General features: G+C 38.4%; 1 protein-coding gene across 1 annotated transcript in view; it reads left to right on the forward strand.

The window, feature by feature from the left end:
• Nucleotides 1-26,010, forward strand: part of dip2bb (DIP2 acetate--CoA ligase B (putative)b) — a 62,590-nt gene that overhangs the window by 29,103 nt on the left and 7,477 nt on the right. The window contains exons 4-39 of the mRNA XM_088338442.1: nucleotides 3,055-3,180; nucleotides 3,265-3,582; nucleotides 5,861-6,007; nucleotides 6,165-6,182; nucleotides 6,581-6,700; nucleotides 6,790-6,987; nucleotides 7,098-7,189; nucleotides 8,006-8,116; nucleotides 8,203-8,326; nucleotides 8,524-8,633; nucleotides 8,840-8,942; nucleotides 9,026-9,090; nucleotides 9,479-9,572; nucleotides 9,645-9,764; nucleotides 9,852-9,966; nucleotides 10,042-10,181; nucleotides 10,961-11,097; nucleotides 11,172-11,252; nucleotides 11,324-11,451; nucleotides 12,693-12,807; nucleotides 12,914-13,115; nucleotides 16,241-16,353; nucleotides 16,544-16,567; nucleotides 17,619-17,699; nucleotides 17,768-17,891; nucleotides 17,963-18,084; nucleotides 20,881-20,992; nucleotides 21,142-21,251; nucleotides 23,250-23,380; nucleotides 23,460-23,628; nucleotides 23,697-23,867; nucleotides 23,958-24,019; nucleotides 25,117-25,174; nucleotides 25,338-25,412; nucleotides 25,493-25,667; nucleotides 25,763-25,886. Of these exons, the coding sequence (XP_088194568.1) occupies nucleotides 3,055-3,180; nucleotides 3,265-3,582; nucleotides 5,861-6,007; nucleotides 6,165-6,182; nucleotides 6,581-6,700; nucleotides 6,790-6,987; nucleotides 7,098-7,189; nucleotides 8,006-8,116; nucleotides 8,203-8,326; nucleotides 8,524-8,633; nucleotides 8,840-8,942; nucleotides 9,026-9,090; nucleotides 9,479-9,572; nucleotides 9,645-9,764; nucleotides 9,852-9,966; nucleotides 10,042-10,181; nucleotides 10,961-11,097; nucleotides 11,172-11,252; nucleotides 11,324-11,451; nucleotides 12,693-12,807; nucleotides 12,914-13,115; nucleotides 16,241-16,353; nucleotides 16,544-16,567; nucleotides 17,619-17,699; nucleotides 17,768-17,891; nucleotides 17,963-18,084; nucleotides 20,881-20,992; nucleotides 21,142-21,251; nucleotides 23,250-23,380; nucleotides 23,460-23,628; nucleotides 23,697-23,867; nucleotides 23,958-24,019; nucleotides 25,117-25,174; nucleotides 25,338-25,412; nucleotides 25,493-25,667; nucleotides 25,763-25,886 (4,315 nt within the window). The remainder of the gene's footprint in view (nucleotides 1-3,054; nucleotides 3,181-3,264; nucleotides 3,583-5,860; nucleotides 6,008-6,164; nucleotides 6,183-6,580; nucleotides 6,701-6,789; nucleotides 6,988-7,097; nucleotides 7,190-8,005; nucleotides 8,117-8,202; nucleotides 8,327-8,523; nucleotides 8,634-8,839; nucleotides 8,943-9,025; nucleotides 9,091-9,478; nucleotides 9,573-9,644; nucleotides 9,765-9,851; nucleotides 9,967-10,041; nucleotides 10,182-10,960; nucleotides 11,098-11,171; nucleotides 11,253-11,323; nucleotides 11,452-12,692; nucleotides 12,808-12,913; nucleotides 13,116-16,240; nucleotides 16,354-16,543; nucleotides 16,568-17,618; nucleotides 17,700-17,767; nucleotides 17,892-17,962; nucleotides 18,085-20,880; nucleotides 20,993-21,141; nucleotides 21,252-23,249; nucleotides 23,381-23,459; nucleotides 23,629-23,696; nucleotides 23,868-23,957; nucleotides 24,020-25,116; nucleotides 25,175-25,337; nucleotides 25,413-25,492; nucleotides 25,668-25,762; nucleotides 25,887-26,010) is intronic.

Here is a 26,010-nt window from a genome sequence, read left to right on the forward strand (position 1 = left end):
ACGTACTTATGTATAACATGCAGCCCTAATTTTTTTTCTCAAAAATCTGTTTAAAATTTATTTTCCATCATAAACATAATTTATTGACAATTTAAACTATGAACACAATACCAAGATAAAATGTAAAATATGTATTTAATGTCCTTCAAAGTCCCATTCATCATCAGATACACCAAAGAGTTGTTTCCTCTGTCGTACTTTTTGGGTTTCATCTATATATCTTTTCTCCATTCTCTAACATTCATCTCGGGTGCAGTGAATTTTTGGCTAGCTGCTTGATTTTCATGAATGCCAGCAACTTTGAGCTTGAAAGAGGCGTCATATGCAGAAAGTTTCCTCTTTTCAGCCGAAGTTGCGATCCAACAGGTACCAAAATGTCACTAATAAGTTAAGAGCCGCTTTGCCTGTGAACATGTGCTATTGAGAATTACCATAATTATTATAGAATGTCAACACAAGTAATTTGGATATTATTACTAAAAAAATGACCGCATTCATTATTTTGCGATTATTTTGGTCAGCGATATTTTTGACTGATGAATCTTTACACAAATACAGTAACATACTTCTCTAAGACCTTGTGTATAGCGTGTACCCAAATTTCGAGTTCTCTTGGGTAAAAAAAAGGGCATTACACACTAATAAATACAGAATAAATGGTAAATGGTATGCATTTATATAGCGCTTTGAAGTTAATGAAGACCTCCTTGCTAGTTTAAAATCCTTATTCTTAATACTTTGGCTTTTGTGGAATATGAGTTGAACATCAAAATTGACCCGTTTTTCAAATGTCTGGAAGCGGACATTTTGACACTCAACTTGCCTGAAAATGAAAAAAGTTCTCTGCTCAATCACCAATATTCTGAGCCAAGCTGTGATAGGTTTACATCTGAACCCAGAAAAACAAATGTCATTCTGTTTTGTTGATGTTGAAATGTTGTTATTGTTAGGTAAACTTTCATTGAATTCCCCTTATTTCATAAAAAACTACTTTGGATTTGGAATTGTGAAAAGTGCATTGATGTATACTTCAGAGACAATTTAACAGTTGGAAAGCCCCCACAGTGAGGACCTAAATGACATCACTTCCTGGTCATGTAGGAGACGCCCTCGTGGAGAACACATGAATGTTAATCTACAAGGGAAAGACTGCTAAGCAGTAGATTACAGGCAGAAAGTTTACCTCATTTTTTGTGCTGAAACAATGGGCATAAGAGTATTTATTAACTCCCACTGGCGTGGAGAAAATTGCCCTTGCAACCGACACCTTTGGCTTTAAAAGATTATTGTTAAGACGGACTGAAAAGGGACTCTACAAGTGTTCAAGCCGGACATTGAAACACTTCATAGATTCAATTGGGAAATCTGGATGAATGTAAAAAGCTTGTGTTTGTGAATTTAGTAATGAAGCTTCAATAAACCAATACACACCATCTTATCGCCATGGAGATGTATTTCACCCCTCTGATGTTCAAAGATTCAAAGGATTTCAACCCTTTCTCCCGTGGCAGCAGCATACGTGTGCAAAAGATCAGCAGTTACGTGAGCGCCATTTGAAGGTTTTTTATCTTTTAAAGCCTGAATGAAGTCAGTGGCTGCTATGTGTCACCGAGTGGGTTGCGTCCTAACGCGCTGTGATGAACGCGTGGCTGCTCATGTAAGTCCTCCTAAAGCGCCTGTGGGTGCCATCAAGTCAAAGCATCAGCAATTATGTGCGTGGGTTAACAAAAACTTAGCCTCCTCTTGTGATTACGTGCCGAGCGAGAAAACACGTTCTTCTGTTCCTTGTTTGACAACAGATTATTTAACCTGACTAAAATGATAACAATTGTAACAGTGCATTTTTACAAAGTGTACAGATTGTGAGTATTTAGTGTTTTACATAAGAACTACTCTTCTAAGGACCTTTAGTTCTTTAGAAGGAAAATAGACTGCGGTGTGAAAAGTGTGTGTATTAGTTAACTGAAATGCAACAAGCTAGAGACGGAGCTTTACATTTAGCAGCAAATACTAGTAGATTGTTTAGTCCGAAACATCTGCAAACCGTAATCAATGAATAGTGGATTTAAAAGAGCTATACGATATTTGGAACTTTTTTACTTGCTGCAGCCATCTCCTGTTTTTTTTCCTTATGCAGCAATTGTCAAGCTCCTTACGTTGCGTGTGAAAGTACATGCATTTCTTAGATGTACTCGAAAAACCCTTCTTTTTCATCTTTCTTGGGGTTTGGGTTGGCATTTGGACTGGACTTGAAACAGGCCTTTTCTTACTTTTACCATTTTTATGCTTTAACACCAATTATGTGTGTTTGTATAGCCCTTGATGACAGAAAGTTTTAAAAGGGCTGCAAAGACCATCATTGCAATATTTTCATTCTGGTCCTTCTTGTGCCGGTCCAAGAATTTCACCTCTAGCAAGCTGCAGTACCCGCCACGGCCTGCCAGGGGCGTATTACTTATGCAAATCCCTTTCGATCAACCTAGTGCAACATAGGTCATCGCCCTGCTTTTTCGATAGGCGTTCGTCCATCCCTTAGGAATGACTAACTCATGTCAGGGTGTAACTGAGGGGTCTGTGAGCAGGCCCGCAAAGGACCCCCATTCTGACCACACCCTCAGATCAGACGCTGAATTTAAGCTTATTACTAAGCAGAGCAGATCCCTGCACCCTGAGCAGTAGAGCAAACAAATGGAAACATAAAAAAACTGTGGGGACAAACATGAAGTTAATCTCCACCCCGTTCCTCCTACCTATTGTGTTCTGCCCCGAACAGCTCTGCTGTAAGTAAGTATAAAGCAGATAAGAGCGGTGGGGAGAAAATATAAGGGCTCTTTGGACACTCTTAACACATACTTAATAGAGAAAATATTCTACATTCAACTTTTGAAAGACATCTCAAATGACGCACTCCACCTTTAAATATTGTCGTTAATATTGATCTATATTTCATCTTGATTCTATATTTTCAATGTGAAGTTTAAAGTACAAATATTTAAGTTCAATGTTTAATTCAATACAGCTGTTTCATTTTGTTTTTGCTATTTGTTTGATTAGATATTCATTCTGAAGCCGTACAAGCTGCCCTGGCTAAACACAAGGAAGAAAAAATGGCACTACCAATGCCTACTAAGCGGCGATCAACCTATGTGCCATCTCCTGTCGAAACACGCACGCCACCAGGTGGGAGAAAGAAGGACACAATTGGCTTTCAGACAGTTCAGTTAAATCATCACTTTTTATTCTTATGCCAATGTTTCACCTCAGACTCCTCGTCAGCCTCTGAAGACGAGATGTCGGCACGCAGGCAGTCGTCTCTAGTCGTCCCCGCACCTTTGCCCAATTCCAGCATGCAGACCCCCGACTGCTGGATCAACCGCTCGGCCCTGGGCTCTTCCACATCCTCGTCAGCCTCCTCCACCTTGTCTCACGGGGAGGCCAAGCCGCAGCCCCACAACCAGCCTCAGTATAAGCCTCAGTACCAACCTTTGTATAAACCTCAGTATCAGCAGCCGCACCAGCCCCAGCACCAGCCACCGCCTCATACTGCAGCTGTTACCAACATGATGGCTCACAGTCGCATTGGTGAGACTGTTCACTGTGGGAAACTTAACTTGTTTCACAGTTCTTAAACAACTTATAGTACAGTACATAAGTAACAACGTATTGGTATTATTCAACTAACGTATAAGTTACTAATAGTGTATAACACAGATATACATGCAAAATAGTATCAGTATTTTTTGCAGATGAAAAATACTGTATTTTCCGGACTACAAGGCGCGCCTAAGAACCCCAAATTGGCCAGAAATTTGAAAGTGCACTCTTATCCAGTGCATCTTATACACCAAAAATATGCTGTATAAAATTTGAAATGCATAGTCAAATCAAATAATACTCCATACGGTGACTGGTTCTGCCTTTGAGAAACATATAGAGTGGTATTCAAGTGCCCTCTTGTAGGTAACATGCTCATTGAAAATCTTCCTTTTTGTTGCTTTGGACTATAATTGTTCTAAAGCATGAAACTTATTGTGATTACGTGATTGAAGATTTTTTTGCTTATGGTAACAAATGTATCTGTGTAGTTGGCAATCTAACAGTACTTTTTTTTACTTACTTTTTATTTTACGACGACCTTTTAAGGGGAATGGTTGTGGTATTTGTCGAATAAACTGTTACTAAAAACAAGAAGTTGTTATACCTCGTTAACTAGCTGTCTATCTGACGAAAAAGGTGTACTTCGGAGTAAGGACAGCATAGTAACCGTTTATTAATTAATTCATATATTTTGGTGCACAAACCAGATGTCATAATGTGAATTCATGTTCTATATGAAGCTCGGTGGCCTTGTGGGTAGGGCGCCCGCTCCGCGACTGGGAGGTCGCTGGTTCAAGCCTCGGTCGAGTCATACTTACAACATTGCTTGGCGCTGGCATTAAGGGTTGGAATTGGGGGGTTTGGTCACCTAATGACTCCCAACACAGCAGTTGGGTCTAAAATGGCGACGCCCTGTTCGGCTGCAACTACATCGACTCGCTACAGTTTAACTGTGCGGGTCAGATGTATCGACATTTCGTTCTGTGCGCATGGGCACAAAAATGACAATAAAAGTAAATTCTTCTTCTATAAAATGGATAATTTTAGTTGTAATGTATTTATTTATTTATTTATTTACTATGCAACCCTAGCTCTTACTGTAATTTAAATTCCATGCAACTTGTAGTCCAGTGTGTCATATATATGAAAATACCTATATCACATACGAATCTTGGCGGTGGGCCATATAGTTTGAAAAAATACTATAATCCTTAATTCTGCTGTTAAACGGTTCTGCAAGTTTTAACGTAAAAAAAAATAATAATTTTGGTTAACAATGCGACTGTTGTAATTTGTAGTCATTCTTTTCCTGATTAACATTTCAAAATGTGTGAATAGAAGCATAAATATTAAAGCACACATTTGAAAAATGCTATTCAGGATATTCAACGAAAACAAATGTTGCAATGGTCAGGTTAACAATTGTACATCTGTAGAGTAAAACAATGTGTTTTATTTAGAATTGAGAATGTGCTATGTAACCAACTACAAATGTTCTTGTTTTCTAGATTCAAAAATTTTGTAAATTAAGTTTGCATCTTGTATCACAGGAAAAGAGTTTTTTTTGTTATAAAGAATGCATTTTTAAATCCATGCTTTAATGTAGTTTAATGCAATTTGACTGTTTATTTTTGCTCTTTATGTGGCTACTAAATACCAAACACAGAGAGAGAACAAAATATTATTTTTGTTAAAATGTTTAATAATTTAAGCTTTTATTCAATTGTATTATTTTTGCAAAACTAATTTAAAGCAAAATAAATTCAAATCATGTCATAGTTAATATTGTAAAGATTTCTTGTGAAGAAAAGCTTTGCTTGAATTCCTCTTTAATCATTGGATGCTCGAGTGGGGTCAAAAATTACCCAATGGGTTTTTATTCTTCAAAATCTTTACAAATAAACAGTTTTTCTTTTGTTCAGGGTTTTCCTCATAAAAAAAGTTTATTACATGATGTCATTAGTGTTTTTATTTTTTAGGCCACTAATTTGCCACCCCCCCTCATGGAAGCGTGTTTATATTTGTTGGTCATGCATCCAAGGGTTAAGATTGGATCACACTACTAACTTAAATTGGTTATATTTCATGTAATAAGCGTAAAACATATTATCTCAATATTTTTTGGTGTCTTCTTTCTATTAATTGTTACAAAATATATGCCAATTGAGAAGCAACTGTATCATAACCATCTTGACTTAATTTAATATTATAGTAAAAACAATTCTGTCAATCATATTAATATTTTTCACCTCACTACTTGCAGCCCCCTCAGAGAACAACGCCCCACCTCCAGATGTAACTGCAGTTGCTCTTCCAGCCAGAGGACCGCGGGTTGACTTGCCGTCCAACGCTACGGTCAGGGGGATGAGTCGAGGGCAGAGTCGGTCCAGCATGATGGAGACTGCAGACGGTAATCCAACCTTGCAGCTTTTCCATTTTGTATGCCAAATGGCAGCCCGTTTAAATCCTGTCAATTAAATTCTAATGTTGCCATTAATCGTACTCCACCGTTTTTTTCTGCTCTCGCTCTGTTTCTGCTTTGTCACATGTTTTTGACTGGCTGGTAGGAAGAATTAATCTTCAGAGTAAGAAAATGCCTTCTCCTATATTATCCCTAGCCTTGTGTCTTTGTCCTATTTACCCTGATTACCCCCGTAGTTTGCAATCCAAGCATAGAGAAATCAATTCCCCCAGTGGACACGCAAGTCCCAGTCCGAAAAACACTCTTGATCCAACTCTCACCTTGTTTTCCTTGTGATGATCATACTCAACGTGTGCTGCTTTTTCCATCCCAAACATGACATCAATGGATTCCAGCTAAATGTCTGATTGGTTACGTTTTGTGGGCTGAGAAGCAGCAGACTGTGAGGAAATCAGACGCTCAAACAGCTGCACTTTTCTTCATGTGTGCACAAGCGGAGCGTGCGTAAACGTGCTCTTTAAATTCCACATTTCAACCACCACCTATGCTTTGGCCTTGTAGGAGTTCCAGTGAACAGCAGGGTGTCCACAAAGATCCAGCAGCTGCTCAACACACTGAAGAGACCAAAGAGGCCCCCCCTCAGTGAGTTTTTCACTGATGACTCAGAGGAGATAGTAGAAGGTGAGACGCTTAAGCGATTGATCAATAATGTTTCTCATCACCTTCTTTATGTCTGTAATAACCCTGCTCCATACAATGTCCTTTCTCAGTACCCCAGCCAGACCCCAACATGCCCAAGCCAGAAGGCCGCCAGATCATCCCAGTGAAGGGCGAACCATTGGGGGTGGTGAGTAATTGGCCCCCAGCCCTGCAGGCCGCGTTGGCTCGGTGGGGGGCCACACAAGGCAAAAGCCCCGCCCTCACAGCCCTCGACATTACAGGCAAACCGCTTTACACACTGACTTATGGTAAGAGCTGAATGTATTGATAGCTACAATGTCAATATATGCCATAATTACCATGATAAATAATTATATGTAATTGTTATCTTGTAACTGTTCATTTGTCTGTCTTTCAGGGAAGCTATGGAGTCGCAGTGTGAAACTTGCATATACTCTCCTTAACAAGCTTGGCAATAAAAATGAACAGATTCTGAAACCTGGGGACAGGGTGAGGACACAGTGACACAAAAGCTTCCTGGCAACAAAATACACCACTAAAAGTCCAGTTTGAAAATTAAAGAATTCGTGTATTAAAAGTATTTAGAAATAAAATTTGTTCCAAGTTAAATTATTTTGTTTTACTTAATTTCCAATATCCAGTCATCCTTTTCCTGAACTACTGTATTTGCCCTCACTGGAGTCGTGGGGCATTTGCAATATTAATTTTATCATTTTGTTATTTATTTTACTACTTGTTTTTAGTAAAACAGTTAATTCTGAACCAAATTATGTCCTATTTTTCATAACAGATCATTGTTTGAATTCAAACAATCTATTATTATTACTATTAATATTATTTTTATTATTATTACTTTTACAGTAAACACAGTACAGTAAAACAGATTTTTTTTTTTTAATTAGCCCAATTATCTATATTTTTCTTACGTCATAATGATATGATACACTATGTAAAAGGCAGAACGTTATGTTTTGATTATTTTTTTCTTGGTGTCTTTTTTGTTAGCTGTCAGGATGATGCAACAAGTACAGTACATCGTGGATCCCTTCTAACTTTGTAGAACACTTAAATGTGTGATAATATAGTGCAAAGTCCATATACTTTTTCATAAAACATAGAATGAAGCAAAATGGACAGAAAAAAAAAATAATACAAGTTTTCATTTACATAACTTAAACCACCCATATTAAAACAATACAAATTGGAGTCTCAGTATCCTACCTCCACCTCAATTAATATATTAAGTATGTATAACAATTGTTTGATTTTTGAATCATTAACATTAGGTCCTTTTAATTTGTGTAGGTGGCACTTGTGTACCCCAACAGTGACCCCGGTATGTTCTGGGTGGCCTTCTATGGCTGCCTCCTGGCTGAGGTCATACCTGTACCAATTGAGGTGCCTCTCTCTCGCAAGGTAAGAGCTTTCTACAGTCAATGACTTTCTTCAGAGTCAAGGCTTTTGCTGTAATACACTTGGATATTTGTGTTTTGGACACGTAGGATGCAGGTATCAGCCAGGTGGGCTTTCTACTTGGTAGCTGCGGTGTGGGCCTGGCTCTCACTAGCGAAATATGTCTGAAGGGTCTACCCAAGACTCCCACTGGAGAAATTATGCAGTTTAAAGGTTGTAAAATCTAGTGCTTTTGACTATAACAACTGCCATTTTGCTTTGAATTACTCACCAAGTATCTCCACTATTTTAATCAAATTATTTAGCCAAGAATATTAAGGGAAAAAAATAACCAAGGGCTGGGATGTGCTCAGTCTGATGAGATAGTTTTTTAAATGAAGCCTACTTTGGCTGACTCTGTTGTCTGCCAGGCTGGCCTCGAATGAAATGGGTGATCACGGACTCAAAGTACCTGACCAAGCCTTCAAAAGACTGGCAGCCGCACATTCCGACTGCTAACACTGACCCGGCATACATTGAGGTGACAAAGATGATTTTCTTGAAAGATCCATCTTTTTCTTTTGCACTTGCCCTTATTAAATTCAGGGGTGAGTCAAAGACTAAATCCGCTTATTTTCGACGAAAGGCATTGGACACTAGGGTGTTCTCAGTTTTGGCGATACATTCACGTAAAAAAGATTTTTCTTGACTACTGCACTTGACTACTACTTTTTCTCTCCCACACAGTACAAAGCAAATAAGGAAGGCACCGTTGTTGGCGTGGCGGTCTCTAAGGTTGCCATGCTGACCCACTGCCAGGCGCTAACACAGGCCTGCAACTACTGTGAGGGTGAGTGAGTGTGGATTTTTTTTTTGAGATTTTGGTTTATCTCAATCAATATAATTGTGATGTCCTTTATTTATTCCTCACAGGTGAAACGTTGGTGAACGTGTTAGACTGTAAGAAGGACATGGGTCTTTGGCATGGGGTTCTTACGGTGAGAGCATTCATGCTATATTCCCGGATATTAATGAAAATCCACCATATTTTCCACACTATAATAAGTTATTGCACTTCTTTTCATTGAACTATTGTTATGATGCACTTTTCGTTCTCATTTATAAGTATTGCACTATTATTATAACTTGGGTTAGGTCTGTCATAGAAGTAAGAACCTGGGCCCAGGCCCAAACGTGACTGCCTTAAAATTGTCAATCATTAGTCTTAACACATGACCAGCCTAGTTTCATTTTGTTTACGTCAATAGAAATCATTGTCATTTAACATATAATTGGTTTTGTGGAGGAGCAGATAAAGCCCTATACCACATTTTTTCAACTACGTATTTAGGTACCTTAAATGCAAATGTCTTTTTTTGCTAACAGGCTGTGATGAACAGAATCCACACTATAAGTGTTCCCTATGCAGTCATGAAGGCGTGCCCTCTTTCCTGGGTGCAAAGGGTTCACATTCACAAAGGTAAAAAGATAGTGCCTCACATTGACAATTACTTCCCCAAAATGCGACAACATGTAAAAATGTGTTCAACAGCCCGATTAGCTTTGGTGAAGTGTCGGGACCTGCACTGGGCCATGATGGCCCACCGGGACCATAGAGACATCAGCCTGGTGTCATTACGTATGCTGATTGTTGCTGATGGCGCCAACCCCTGTGAGAAATCCTGATGATAATTTCTTACAGAAAATAATAATACCGGTACATACAGTCTCACCTATTTCTTTGTGTGCTTGTTTTCAGGGTCGGTTTCTTCCTGTGATGCCTTCCTGAACGTTTTCCAATCCCACGGGTTAAAGCCTGAGGTCATCTGTCCCTGTGCCACATCCCCGGAGGCCATGACAGTAGCAATACGAAGGTGCAACACTGACCCACATTTGAGAGTTAGTTTGTTGTTGTTGCGGTATAACAAATGACACCCTCACTGATACAGACCCGGATTGCCAGGCGCCCCCCTTCCTGCCCGTGCTGTCCTTTCCCTGGGCGGCCTGAGCCATGGAGTCATCAGAGTCAACACAGAGGACAAAAATTCTGCCCTCACTGTGCAAGACGTAGGGCATGTCATGCCCGGAGGTGAGCTAAAAGCATACATCTAAAAAGATATAAACTAATTACCATATTTTCCACATGTATCTCCACTTATTTGCACCGTATTACAAGACGCACCCCCAAAAACTAGCCTCTTGTGATATTATTTCACATATAAGGCGCATCAGACTTTAAGGATTACACAAAAAATATACATGCAACAAGAATCATAACCCACTAGGGATGCAAAATGATACACGAACAGGTCTTATCTCATCACACTATTTTTAGACATGGTACCAAATTGTTGATGTTATTATTGGGCCAAGCGGCGAGAATATCGTAATACATTTCATATTAATTTTGCATAAGAAAACCGTTCTGTAATTCAAAAGGGGCTGCAGGTCTGGCCTACTGCTACGGCTAAGCTAACAATTCTGCTAAGCCACTGCTGCAGACCCTGTATCTGGCCAATGCCAGGTCGATTAGCCATGAAACAGATGCCCTAGTGCTACAATTGTGGGAAACAGCTACTTTTGGGACTCTTTTATTTTAATCATCGCAGAGACTTGGCATAAATTGAGGCACCTGATGCTAATTATGCGTTGTGTGTTATCAATTGTAGATCTACAGTTGTTATTTTGTTACAGTTGTATACTGTAAGACAGTAATGACGTCATGTCGAGGTAAGTTTAACCCTTTGGGGGCTTTTATGGAGGTGCAGATTTTCTCTTTTTGCGGGTGGTTCTTGTCCCCGTTAACTGCAAAAAACAAGGGATCTCTGTACATACTTACATATATTTTCTGACTTTGTGTGCTTCCAGCTTTGATGTGCATAGTCAAACCCGACGGGCCTCCTCAATTGTGTAAAACTGATGAGATCGGTGAGATCATAATTAACTCCCGGGCTGGAGGTACCATGTACTACGGCCTGCCAGGGCTCACCAAAAATACTTTTGAGGTATCCGAGTGGGGTTATATTTAGTTATTTAAAGGTTTACTCATTACTTAATTCATTCTTTTTTTTGTCTCCAGGTAATACCGGTAAATGCTAACGGAGTCCCCATTGGAGAGATTCCATTTGTGCGGTCAGGTCTTCTGGGCTTTGTTGGACCAGTAAGATGGAATATTTCATTAAATTTTTGATCCGTCTTTCTTTCCTTTCTAACCCACCAATGCATTTCCAGGGAAGTCTGATTTTTGTGGTGGGCAAAATCGAGGGTCTTCTACAAGTGAGTGGACGGAGACACAATGCCGACGATTTAGTGGCCACCGCGCTCGCTGTGGAGCCAGTCAAGACCGTGTACCGTGGGAGGTGAGAGGGTTGCACTGCAAATATAAAAACAATGTTCTACTAAATTTTTTATTTTTATTTTTTATTATTCTAGTAAAATGACCAGTAATCCTTAAAATATGTTTAAACTATTTTCCTTATTTCACTATATTTTTTTAGCTATTTTTCCAGTAAAATACAAAAAATAAATGTTTTTCTGCCACATATACTGTATTTTATACACGCACTCATGTATATCGCGCACACCTAGTTTTTGATTAAAAATCAGTATCACATTTTGGGTTTTTCTCAGCTCAGACTAAGTTAGTAATAAACATTGAATACCTGTTGCTTTGATTAAAATCATTTATTGACATTGTAAACTATAAGCACAATAACGACATAAAATGTAAGTGTTTATTTAAGGTCCTTTAAAATCATCATCAGATACCCCAAAGAGTTGTTTCGCTCGTCGTTTTTTTTTTTTTTTGCGTTTATATATTTCGGGACAACTTTCTGTTTTCTTCACTTTATAATATCCGCTTCTAGTACAGTGATTAAAAATAGTCCAATAATGAGATTAAATCTAATGCCCCTTTCATATGTCAACTGCTATATTTCACTGGTGGTCCAAATGATTAGGATGCGGTGCTCTCACTCCTGCGACCCGGGTTTGATTCATCTTGCATCCAATGTTTTGCGATTTATATATTTGGACTGATCAATAGTTATGGAAATACGGTAATATATTACCGCAAAGCCTCGTGTAAAATCCGCACCCAACCTTTGAATTATTTTTTTGAGGTAAAAAAAAATGCATGTTATACACAAATAACAATGGTGAACCAGTTTTTGATTAAAATAAGAAAAAATACACTTAAATATGCAACTGATATATAAGATGGCAGATGATTGACAAATATTAAATGAATAAAGGAATACATAAAAAAAACAACAAACAAGCAAATAAATGAATAAGTAAATTCCTGTTAGAAAAATGTAGTAAAATAAGAATCTTTTTAGTCAGGTGTTCTGATTTAGCTGATTTAAGTTACTTTCATTTTCTCTTGAAACAATTATGCAATCCGTTTATTCAAATTAGATTAGAGAAAACAATTGATTATAATTGGTCATATCAAGTATTATGTTTCTTATGTTGCTTAATTTTACCACCGTCATCTTGGAAAAATGGTTGGAATTAAATGAATGAGTGGATATTTTGTAAACATCCAGTATTTTTTCGAAAATGACATTTTGCGTGTGTGTGTCCTTATGGGCATCAGGATTGCCGTTTTTTCAGTCACTGTGTTCTATGATGAGAGAGTCGTGATTGTGGCTGAGCAGAGGCCAGACGCCAGTGAGGAGGACAGCTTCCAGTGGATGAGTCGAGTACTTCAGGTAAAAGCTTCGACCAGATGTTTTAGTTTCTTTTAACTTGCATGTCCAGCAAAAACAAACATGCTATGTGTGAAGTAGCCATTAATGGTCCCGCTCTCCTGTATAGGCAATTGACAGTATCCACCAAGTGGGTCTCTACTGCCTGGCTCTGGTCCCAGCCAACACGTTACCCAAAACACCCCTGGGAGGCATCCACATCTCAGACACAAAGCAGTTCTTCTTAGAGGGCACCCTACACCCTTGCAACATCCTCATGTGTCCTCACACTTGCGTCACCAACCTGCCTAAACCCCGTCAGAAGCAGCCAGGTAAGTTTATGCTTTGGATTGAAAGATGGGGTGAAAATTTGTATCTATTTGGGTTTGTGGTAGCTTGCTTTAATCTAAAAAGATTGTTTTTTTTTTTTTTAGATTTATATAGAGCAACCCTAACAAAGCTCCCCAGAAGAGAGCGCTGTTTATTTAAATTCAACCCCTGTAAAATTCACATGAGAACTCAATCCAAGATGTACACAAAGTAAATTGAATGCTGTTGTTGAACCATTTGGAGAATCTGGACCATTTCTGTCTATTTTGAAACTAACTGAATTAATCGCTGCAAGTGTACGAACATTGAGTAATCTAAGTTGGAACACACAGAAATAGAAGGTTTTTATTCTCGCCTGAATTATTATTATTTATTTTTTTTGCAATCAAATGCCTGCAGATGAGTATAGTAGGGCATCTTAGGTGGAAAACAGGTGAAACGATAACTTGAAGCCTTACCTGGTACCTTGTCAAATTTGATCACCATCTGAAATACTAAACATTAGCATTTTATAAATTTTCTAAGGGTATGTCTAGGTGTGACTGGTGACATCGTACAGACACGTCTTTGCTTCTCAACAGTCTGACATCTCTGTCACTAGTATTAACCTTTGAATGCATATTTGGGATAAAAAAAATACCCCATGGGTTGTTATTCTTCAAAATATTTAAAAACTAAAAAGTTGCAATCTTGTCATATTTTAAGTATTCCTCATAAAACATATGTATGATATGATGCAATCGGTATTTTGGATTATTTTCCCCATTAAGTACTGATTTCACTCATGAAGGAATGTATGTACTGGTATGTTATGCATCCAAGGGTTAAGTACTTATGAAAAAAACAAAATGGGACAGAAAATTAAACTTATTCTTAAAATCGCATCAAAATTGCAACACTGGACTGAATTATCGCAATTAGGTTTTTTTCTCAAAATCGTGCAGCCCTATTAGCCAGCACTGGTAAAATAAGACTTATGACCTGCTCGACATTTGTCCATCCGTTCTCTTAAACCACGACCAACAGATTTATTTTTACAGGAGATGCTTTTCCTTTTATCTCCATGTCTGGCAATGCAGCGCGTAGCAGCCCGCCATTTTGGCAGCTAGCCGGCACAGAAATCTACCACTTAACTCACAAAGAAGTAGTCTTGGCACAAACGATGCCATTGTAATGGATTTACAACAGTATGGTCCGAACCGAGCATCGTTGAAGTCGGATAAATCCTGTGCCAGTTTGGTGTGCTTTCCTGTGACTGTTTTGCAATCCGGAAAAAATACATAATAAGTGAGAACAATGAACTAAATTGGGTTCACAAATGTGGTATTGAACCTGTCTCAAGCTAAGAAATTCAACCATGGTTAACAATTTCAAGGGGGACCATTTTGCCAGTTGCTCTCGATTAAAACATTTTAGGCGTCAAAATGTCTAAACCACTACAATTTTTGGTCGACCAAAAGTGAGAAAATGACTGCAAGAATGATGAAAACTTGTGGACTATTGAAACATGCTGAGCATTTTATTGTAAACCAATGTTTGGGGGTTGTCTGTCTTTCTTCTTTTTCAAATATCACACTGACTAACATAAAAAATTCACTCATACACAAATTTACTCATATTTAAGGTTAATCCCAAATTCTTAAACATGCAAAATGTGAGGAAATAGTCCATGTTTTTTGCATAAAATCCTCTTTATTTCCACTTATTTTCCGAGATAATGCATTTCGAAGACAGCCTGTCTTGTCTTTGACATCCTGTGCTGTGATGTCATCAGAGTAACACCAGCACAGTTGTGAGCCAGTTGCCATGTTGTGAGGGTCAAACAGAGTTCCCGAATGTTTGATCTTACATTACACAGTCCAGCGTTCCTCCGAATCGCTCAGTCCACAATTAGTAGATTTGGGAGTCCACAATTGAAGGGATTTGGGAGTACAGTCAATAAACATGCCCGATTAAAGTCGCCGTCGACGATAAAGCTCCGTTGGGGTAGTGCAAGCTGACGTTCAGCAGCGGGCAGGAGATATAGCGCTATGCTAACGTTAGCACCTGGCGAAACTGTTAGCGGTGGAAAGCATACAGCAAACACAAAGACCACAGTTAACTCTCCCGGTACATAGCTAGAAACTCCATATCGAGTGAGCATTGTGTATCAATGGTTCCGCTACTATTGTAGCGCGTAGTCTCCAACCCCTGTTTTTACCGGAGTCTTCGTCTCGTTCGAGCCGGTGATGTAATGCGGCGTCGGGAAAGCCAAGACTCCGTGATGGCAAAAAAAAAGTCCTCCAATTCCGGACGATAAATCAAAACAAACAAAAGTTGTGAAGAACACACGAGTGGAGAAAGGCCCTTCAAAGTGGTCATTGTTGTGCTCGGCGCACTCCGAAAGGATTTCTTCCAGGAAATCTGCAATGTTGCAAGAGAGACAGGCTACAAGGCAAGACTGGAGCTTTTGGCTATACCGACAGTAAAGACTCTGATTCGCACGTATGAGGAAATGGAAAACTGGCCTCATCTTTTGTTGCCGGTTGAGAGAACCACAAGTCCACTACATAACAAAAAATTGCAAAATTACCACCATAACAATGGGATATAAACTGGTAAAAAGATTGAACACTATCTCAGAAGAAGCCTCTTAAACACAACCTACCAATATGTGTTCAGGAAACGAACACTGCCTCTCTCCTCTTTGTCGCAAATGTCAAGTTCACCCTCTTCCTCGTCACTCACCTTGACCACTAATTCAAATTGATACGGCTGTATATCTAATTCTCTGGCACTGTTTTTTTCTGTAGCCATATCTGTCAGTGACATTTGTTTGTCATGATTGGCCATAAAATCGAGGTTTGAGAAACTTTATTCACTACAATTGCTGTCTGTTTTGGAGCTCATCTCACATGTTGTGTTAATGCTATTCATCATTTTGAAAGTGTTGTGTTACTTTGATCCTACAACAAACAAACTTGATGGGTAAACTTTAACATTTCTCCAGTCCCCCGGCACGTGGAATTTTTTTGCAACATATTTGCATAATTGTGGAGAGTAACACTACATGTTCTGTGCCTAGTTTGAAAATAAATAATTCTGTTTGGGAATACCTTTAAGTCACTGATTGAAATGTTCCTAATAGTTGGCGTTGGTCCTGCATCAGTGATGGTGGGAAATCTAGTGGCAGGGAAGAGGATCGCTCAGGCGTCTGGCAGAGAGCTCGGCATGATCGACGACCAGGATCTGGTCCGGAAGGTACTTTGGCCTTTCATTTTAAAACAGCCGGCTACTAAATGAACAGATTAAACCCACACACTGTGAATTGGGGGTACATGTTGTGTGGCCTGATAATTCACCATTAGGAAAAGGAAAGTGTTTGTTGTAAACTACAGATTGAGATGAAAAAAAAAACTCTCTCTGCTTTTACTTGTTTTTGTGACTTTAGCTCTGTATGTGGCCCACCGTCATGGTAAGACTATGGCCCCTTCTAGCATTATCCTTGTACCCCTGTTGATTTTTATGTCACGCTTTGTTTTGTGCTTTAACTTTAGTTGCTTGTGTACTTGCCTGACACATGCAGAGCTATGTGCATTCATATGTCACATAAGCTTTTTTTTACCTTTTGTTTTGAAATTTCCTCTCAAAAATTAAGATGATTTTTTTCTTTTCAATGCTGGGCAGCTGGATGTTCAGGAATGCTGCAGTTCATGCCTTCTGTAGATGTTTAAGGTTTCTTTTCATCCAGGTCAAAGCCCTCACTGGACACTTGCTTTTGTACCTCTGCACATTCTAATGGGATCCTTCACAAGCACACCTTTGCTGCTAAAAAACCCTCTTCATTTAAAGATATTTGATATATATGCAGTATGCGGTAATGGATTTGATCTGCATTGAAGGTTGAATATATTTTGATATGTCATAAAATATAGTACATAAAACAATGTTGCCAGTATTAGAATAATAAAACATTAAATTGTACTGAGTGATACAGCCAAAAATTCTAATCCGGATCTAATGTCAGTCTGCATGGTTACTATTTTAATCCCCCGAAAACCAAGCAACACAACTTTTTATTGATTAAAAATTCATGTTGTCATGAATTTTCAGGGGAAACCTTTTGATTTTAAAGACATTTAAAACTCATAGCTTGTTAGCCAAATGCTATTTATAGTTTCTTTATCTTGCTAAAATGCCACGTTTCACAATGTAGTAATTATTGGTTAATGATCCACAATAGTATTGAGTATTAGCAAGTTTTCTGATTCTCTATATTAGGTTTAAGCAATTTTCTGAGTTGTAGATTATAAAAAGGCAAATTGATTAAATTAATTAGATTTTTGCCCATCTCTTATAATAAATGAGTACGTCTCTGTCTGCCACTGTGGGTATAATGATACAATTCCCGATTGCATTATATTGTGCAGGAGTGCCATACGTTGCAGCTAGTGACTGTATATACCCCTGGTATTCAACGTATCAAAGTTCGTCTTAACGACACAATTTTTTTTTTATTTTTCCAGCATCAGTACTTGACAGAGGCGCTGCAATGGAGGGCACAGACAGATGCCGATCACGTTCTTTTTGTCCTTCTTAACGCCAAGGTAGGTATTTGGACTGACGAATGACATCAACGTTTCTTTATCTTAAATTTATTCTGTCTTTCCAACAGGGTGTGGTGGTGAGTACAGCCACCTGCATTCAACTTCACAAGCGGGCTGAGAAGATTGCCGCCGCCCTCATGGAGAAAGGCAGCATCAACACTGGCGAGAACGTGGTTTTACTTTATCCTCCTGGTAGATTCAAGCGCTCACATTCATATTGATTTGATCGATTTGCTGACATGTTTCTAATCTCATTTCGTAAGGTATCGACTTGATCGCGTCATTTTACGGTTGCCTGTACGCTGGATGCGTGCCCGTGAACGTCAGACCACCTCACCCTCAGAATCTGGCGGCCACGCTGCCCACTGTCCGTATGATCATTGATGTAAGTTTGTTTATGTTTTCACATACAGGTTTGACAGTTTTCATATATTTTTTAATGTGACATTTAATTCAAATTTTAAATAATCGTAAACAAATGTGTACTCACCCTAAAATGTTTTTGATTTTTTTTTAAGCCCAACTCTTTTTGCTTTTGCCAAATGAAACTGGGTAAAAAAATCTATACTATTGCACAAAACTGTAAAACTGTATTTTATTTATTTATTTATTTATTTTAATTTGATCATTATTGTTTTTTAGACCTGGTTAATGTGGACCAGAACCACCTGCGAAAAGTGAAAATCTGCCAAGTAGCGATGCCCCTTCAAAAATGCTTAAAAAAAAAAGAAAAAAAAGTTGTTGTTTTTTTTCTTTTTTTAAATTATTTTATTTTATTATTTTTTTTTTTTAGACCTGCGAAGCTCTGAACCCGTAAACGTGGAACCACGAAGTAGCGACGCCCCTTCAAAAATGCTTTAAAAAAAAAAAAAAATATATATATATATATATATATATATATATATACCGTATTTTCCGCACTATAGAGCGCTCCTAAAAGTCTTAATTTTTTTCAAAAGCTGACCATGCGCCTCATAATACAGTGCGCCTTATTTATGGATCAATATTAAATCGCAAAGTCTTCCAACTAACTTGCAGCCGCCGACTAGATTTTCCCCCGAACACCAAGTAGTCCGCGGTGTATGCTGGGATTTATTTACCGGCGTTTCATTGGCTAACCAATGTGTCAATCATCATTTGAATCGATCACTATTGGGTAAAGTTATTCGGAGGTCAAGGGGCGGATCCTTTTTATCATTTACAGGCTGGCATAGGCTTAAGCTGTAAAACAAAGCCTGCAATTGGCCGAAAAAGATGTGTCAATCATCAGTTGAATCGATCACTATTGGCTAAAGTTATTCGGAGGTCAAGGGGCGGATCCTTTTTATCATTTACAGGCTGGCATTGGCTGAAGCGGCAAAACAAAGCCTGGAATTGACGGTTGACGGCATACAGAAAGCATTTTTTTACTATTCTGTATTTGTAAATATTTTATTCTCCTGGATTTACTAAACTCACGGATATAAGAGGACCATGGCTGCACATTATTATTGAACACAACGACTTCGGTGAGCTACTTCAGCTATATATTTTCCCTGTATCTTGTTTCAGACTGAACTCGATGTTTCTGTGATAAGCGGTGCAGATAATGGATGCAATGGAGTGTCTATTTTTAAATTAAACTAAATTCCAAGTGTTTATTGTCATATCCACAGTAAAGTTGCGAACGAAAATAGAAACTAAGGAATGGTTGGCATTTCTTGAATCCCAAGACTTTAACCTTCCGAATGATTGAACAATGCATTTGAGTGACATCGTACAGACACCGCATCCGCACGTTTTCTCGACACGTATTTGCGTCTTTGCAAGCTTTGGGAATGTTAAGGGGGTAAGAAGTTGGACTGAACTAACTGACTGTTTTGTCCACGTTCCCATTGTAGCGCCTTATAATCCGGTGCGTCTTATGTATGTCAAATATAGGACCAAAAACTATTTTTTTCGGGGTGCGCCCTATAACCTGGTGCACCTTATAGCGTGGAAAATACGGTATTTATATATTTTATGTTTTTTTTTTATTATTATTATTATTATTTTTAGGCCGGCAAAGCTTTGAACCCGCGAACGTCGAAGCGCGAAGTAGCAAGGTCCCACTGTATTATCATTTTTGTTCTTATGAATTAGGCCAGTTTTTCTAAGCACTGCTTTGTAATAGTCTCTGAGATTAAAATATTGAATGCAATCAACAACATTAAAATGAGTCAGAATTTTGATATTTTTCTGTTTTTTTATAAATACAGTTCTTTTTCTTTTTTTGTTTTCTGCATGTAACTCTATTATGATGAAACACCCATAGAGCCCTCTTTGACGTAGCCAAGCTGCGCATACATTGTTGGAGCTGAATGGGAGAATTCATGTCAGTTCATACCAGCCTACACTATTGACACAAAAATAGTGTAGATCATGATAGAAAAATCTCAAACTAGCACATATAATGTGCTACAGCAAGGTAGCGACTTTATTTTAGTCATCAAAGTCAATCAGAAAAATAAACTTACTTGTGGTGGCCGCTGGATTTCTTCTTTTAAAGGCACTGGAAGAATTTAAAAATTAGCCTCTTCAAAAGTGCTTGAAATCGGCCATTGAAAAGGTGTGTGAACCCTGTATTTCTATTCATTGGAAAACATTAAAAACGTGTCCACTTTGTGTTCTGACGGAAACCATCTATTTTCCCATTATAAAACATTTTGGAACAAGTGCCCGGGAGCCCCAAGATATCGCAAAAAGCCTCACACAGCAAGATTACTGGGTCAGAAGTCCAATTTGTTGGCGATAGAAATTATCTTCCTCTGCCTTTTGATGCCTTTGCCGGTCCAGAGCGTTTTGTTGACATTATGGCTTTTAGAGAAACTTTAACTTGAAAATGATTTGCGCATAGGTGATGTAGGTTCGTCAAGCTGTTTTAAAACTCATATCACAACGTCAGACGTACAGGAGGACACAGGCAGAAAAGAGGCGGGGTGACTAGTTTGCCATTCAGAATGCAAAACATGATGAAATGTAGCAATACGTGATAAGTAGACACCGTTACAGCAATGAATTACTGTACATAGATTATTAGCTAGATATCTCTAAAAGTGGAAAAAGTTTTGTCACCTTTGCTATAGCTAACTGAATGTTTCTACTTTGTTACAGTTTGTGAAAAAGTTATACTAATGACACTCCAATTTATGTTTGTCATCAGGTCAGTAAAGCAGCATGCATCCTCACTACTCAAAATCTCATGCGGACATTGCGCTCCAAGGAGGCCGCTGCATCTGTAAACATTAAAACCTGGCCAACAATCATTGACACAGGTAAGATTCAGGAAAAATGTCCCCCAAAAAATTATACATGTGTGATCTATTAGTTTAATATTAATTATGAAAATGAAAGATAAATTATTGCCAGATTTGAGATGCTTCATTTCTGTTTACTAAATCACTCCGTGTGTTGTCGTTTGCAGATGACCTTCCCCGTCGCCGTCCTCCTCAAATCTATAAACCGCCCACGGCGGAGATGATAGCATATCTGGACTTCAGTGTTTCCACGACAGGCATGCTCACTGGGGTCAAGGTGAGATGAAATGAGATTGTTTTCAAAGGGGGATAAATGTGTGCTCAGATCATTTTTCGGTTATCTAGAACGTGGAATTTGAGTGAGGCCCCTTCTGGTGCTACATCAATTGTTTGTTCTGCATGAATGGATCAAAAAAGTCACACAGGCAGTCTCAGCATCCAGTGTTGTGGGAGTCATAATTACTCTGCATGAAATCTATTCTCGCCACATTGGCATAAAAGCAGTATTTCCTATTTAAATCATAAAAACAAATAAATGTGCAAAATATTTCACCATCGGCTAGAGGGGGTCTCCAACATTTTTCAAGCTGAGGGCTATTTTTTGTTACCAAGCGCAAATGCCACCCAGTTTTATAAGTTTTTCTAAAATAATGTTTCATGATATTACTATGTTGTTACTGTGTTCAGGGTTCGAATAACCTTTTCATGGTCAAATTACTTTTAAGGACTTTTCAAAGCCAATTTTCCAATTTATACAGTACCATTAAAAGAATATAATCTGGTGTGAGTCATGTATTTTGCAGAATCACTGAAAGATCTGCAATTTAAATATGCAATTTTTGTTCTTTCGTGTGCATTCATCAAGAAATGCTACCTTAAATATTTTGCGTAGCCCATTATTGTCCAAAATTGATTCGTAATCCTTGCTACTGTACATATTCCATATCCCCCTGTTTAAGTGTAGCATGCACCTGTCCTCTTGGGCACAACCCACAGGGAGATATGGCGCTTCATATAACAACGCCATACAAAGTAATGCCGTTAGCCACGAGCGAATAAGAAATGCAATGGAAAAGCGGAGCTGCTAGAGTGCAGTGTCAGCGTCATTTTTAAGCTGACTTGTTGAGAAACATGGCATTAATTTTAGGCATTTACAAGCAATTTTCTAAAAATTCAAGCCCTTTTTAATCCTTGAAAAAAACATTAAAATAAAAGCATTACCTTGTACGTTATTACTAGGTTAACTATTGGAATTGGGGTTAAATAGATTCAGTCAACCACTAAAAAAACATTTTAGTAGAAATTCACAATGACGCAGCATTGGTAGACTATTTTCAGAACAGATCCTCAGCTGACCATAGAGGGTATATTGGTGCCCGCAGGCACCACGTTGGGAGACCCATAAACTAGAGACAATTTTTCTTATTTTACAGGAAATTAAAGTTATAATAATAAAGACGAATTAAAAGAAAGGCATTTTTTCAGTCAATGAATAATATTCTTTTTTTTTGCAGTGCATGCTTCACTTCTCGTGTAATACGCAGTTGTTACATAACTTTGTATTAGTGGAAGTGGTTCGGAAGATTTGGTAACGCCGCCCTTGAATTGTAGGAAACAAATGATTTACTGCATATTCTCTCTGCTTATAATGGGCCTAGGGGTTTTTGAAATTGCTTTTACTTGTTAAATTGATTTTGCAAGGGAAATCAAATTCTTACCCCATTTGCAGAAAATGTTGCTCATTTGATTATGTTTGATCTTAATTTTCTTGAAAAATATATATAAAAATATACTTAAAACAAGAAAAAATGTCATACCCAGCACATGCTATTTTCTAATGCACATTTTAAGTATTTTTTTTAACCTTAATAGAAAAATCCTTCTTGAAATGAGCGTGATTATCTACCATCTGCAAGAATTACCGGTATCTACATTCTGCAAACTAGTTGCTTATTTTAAGAATTCATTTTATTATTTTATTAGTAAGGTTGGATAAAATATTGCAAACAATGAAAAAAGATGCTAAAATTGAGCCAGATTGCCTGGTAATGGGGTAAAATTTTAGTTTTTGCAGTGTGGTTTTATATTTAGTTACATTATAATAAAATGCTTTCTGCTCATAATGGGCATGGGGATTTTTTAATTGGTTGTATGGATAAATGGATTTTGCACAGCAAAACTTTAAACAAATTGTAGCCTCATTTATCAAATATTCTTACCTGGTCACAACAGGCACTTCTTGTATGTTTTTCACTAACGTCACTTTGTGGTTCAGGTCTCGCACGCAGCCGTCAGTGCACTGTGCCGCTCTATAAAACTGCAGTGTGAGCTATACTCTTCTCGCCAAATCGCCATCTGCCTGGACCCTTACTGCGGCCTGGGCTTCGTCCTATGGTGCCTCGCAAGGTACAGGAAATAAAAGCTGCACTCCACATTTGGCCTTTTATCTTTTTAAGCTGCTCCTGATTAGATTTTTGTCCTGCAGTGTTTACTCAGGTCACCAATCCATCCTCATACCTCCGTTTGAGCTTGAGAGCTGTTTGTCACTCTGGCTCAGCAGTCTCAGCCAGTACCGCGTCCGAGACACCTTCTGCTCGTACTCGGTCATGGAGTTTTGCACTAAAGGCCTCGGCACACAAACAGAGTTGCTCAAGGTGCGGAAACACATCAATGTCGAGCTGGTGTTCACAGTAGTGAGCCATTTATTTGCTTTTTTCAACAGGCCCGTGGGGTTAACCTGTCCTGCGTGAGGAGTTGCGTCGTGATTGCAGAGGAACGTCCTCGCTTAGCTCTCACGCATTCTTTCTCCAAGCTGTTTAAAGATCTGGGGTTGTCGACCAGGGCCGTCAGCACTGCGTTTGGATCCAGGGTTAACTTGGCTGTCTGTCTGCAGGTAGGTCATCTTCACGTCGGGTCAATCAATACAGTATGTGCCATATCTTCATCGGCTATCTGTAACGACTGCTATTTGTATATGTCCTAGGGTACCACTGGTCCGGATCCCTGCACTGTGTATGTGGATATGAAATCTCTACGGCATGACAGGTAAGAACAATATCAAGCAGTCCAGATTGATTAATTCATTGATTGCTAAATTTAAAGAGTCGATGTATTTCTTTTATCCGAATCAGGGGTGTCAAACATACAGCCTACAAGCTGGATCAAACCAGTCAACTGATTTAATCAGTTTTTCGAAACTATACTCATTAAAGCACAAAAGAAGAATGAGCTGCATCAGGTCAAACAATGACCTGCAGTTTCCAATATGTTTGCTGGTAGCCAGGTGCCACTCCCACAGCAAACTGCCCACTGTAGCTGTACTTACTGACTACCATTTACTAACCAAAGAACATTTGGAGAAACCCATCTTGATGGTAGTTACTTAAATTGTTTAACGCAATACAATTCCACTCACGTAGTGTGCGTGAATGTCTCTCTTAATTGCAACATTTGCTACCAAACTACGCTTTATATCCCCAGTGATTGGGAATTATCGGTCAGCTCTTCGATTGAAAAAATACTAAATTGAAAAAATAGCACCTAGGTGTCTTTGCAGCTTGAGCTCTTTTCTGTAATAGTTATGATATCTAACAGTAAAGTTCCAAGATTCAAGTTAAAAAAACACCTCAATAATTGTTTTATATTCCAGGTTTACACTCCATGATTGTAATATTGTGAGCCTCCAAAAGATCTACAGCTCAGGCACACTTATTTTCGATTTTCTACAACGTGGCCCCTGGCTAAAATAAGTTTAACACCCCTGATTATAATAAATATATGCACTGTATAAAAAAGTCCAGTTAGAATTTTTTTTCACTAATAATTTTATATATATATATATAACTATTTATTCAAGTAAACGTATCTTGTTTCATGGTCAGATTACTTGCTCATTTCGAATATTGTAATGTTTTAATATTTATTTTACTACTTGTTTATATTAATATAAGAAAAAAGATATAAAATGAGCAGGATTATGTTGTATCAGGTGATGTTGCTTATTTAAGCAGTTTGTTATTGTAGATAAAATGGTTAAAAGCATAAGTATGTGTCTGTGAAAGTTGAAAGATTTGATTTTATATTTGTGTCAACGTTGAAATCTTGGCTGAATATGTTACTGTAGTTGTGAATTTCATTTTTAGAGTAAGGCTGGTGGAGAGAGGAGCACCTCAGAGTCTTCCCCTGATGGAGTCTGGAAAGGTGATTTTTTTTTTTTTTTTTTTTTCATGACATGTAGTGCATCAGGCACAATAAGTATGTGATGAAAATGCAAATTTGTTTCGAAATGAGAACTTCAAAAAGTAATGTAAAACCATCCTTACTTCTGTGTTAAGATGACTAACATGTATTTAACATCTTCTAGATTTTGCCTGGTGTCCGAGTCATAATCGTAAATCCTGAAACCAGAGGTCCACTTGGAGACTCTCATCTTGGAGAAGTAGCCTTAACTATGCATTTTCAGATTTTGCCATCACGGAAGCAATGACTATTGACTAATCGTGAGCCTCTTTCTCAAAGATCTGGGTCAACAGCCCTCACAATGCCAGTGGCTACTACACCATCTACGGAGAGGAGAGTCTCCAGGCTGACCACTTTAACACGAAGCTCAGTTTTGGTGACCCACAGACTTTATGGGCCAGAACTGGCTACTTGGGCTTCGTGAAGAGAACAGAGCTTCTGGATGCCAGTGGGGGTAAAATAAACACGGATGCAATGTAGTAAAAATCACAAACGAATCCTACATTACCAACATGATATGAACTCGTTGATGTGTATCTCGATGCTTAGATCGTCATGACGCTCTTTTTGTGGTGGGATCACTGGATGAAACTTTGGAACTTCGAGGACTTCGTTACCACCCCATTGATATTGAGACCTCAGTTTCTCGTGCCCATCGCAGTATTGCTGAGAGGTGAGAACTCGTATATACTTTTTGTGAATGGTAACGAAGTATGTTCCAGAGAAAACAAACATTGACCAAATGACATATTTTAATTCCTTTAAAGGATTCCCAAATTGTAAAACATACAAATTGT

The sequence above is a fragment of the Urocampus carinirostris genome, chromosome 6, assembly GCF_059441175.1.
Source record: "Urocampus carinirostris isolate Australia breed hairy pipefish chromosome 6, RoL_Ucar_1.0, whole genome shotgun sequence".
Classification (NCBI taxonomy): domain Eukaryota; kingdom Metazoa; phylum Chordata; class Actinopteri; order Syngnathiformes; family Syngnathidae; genus Urocampus; species Urocampus carinirostris.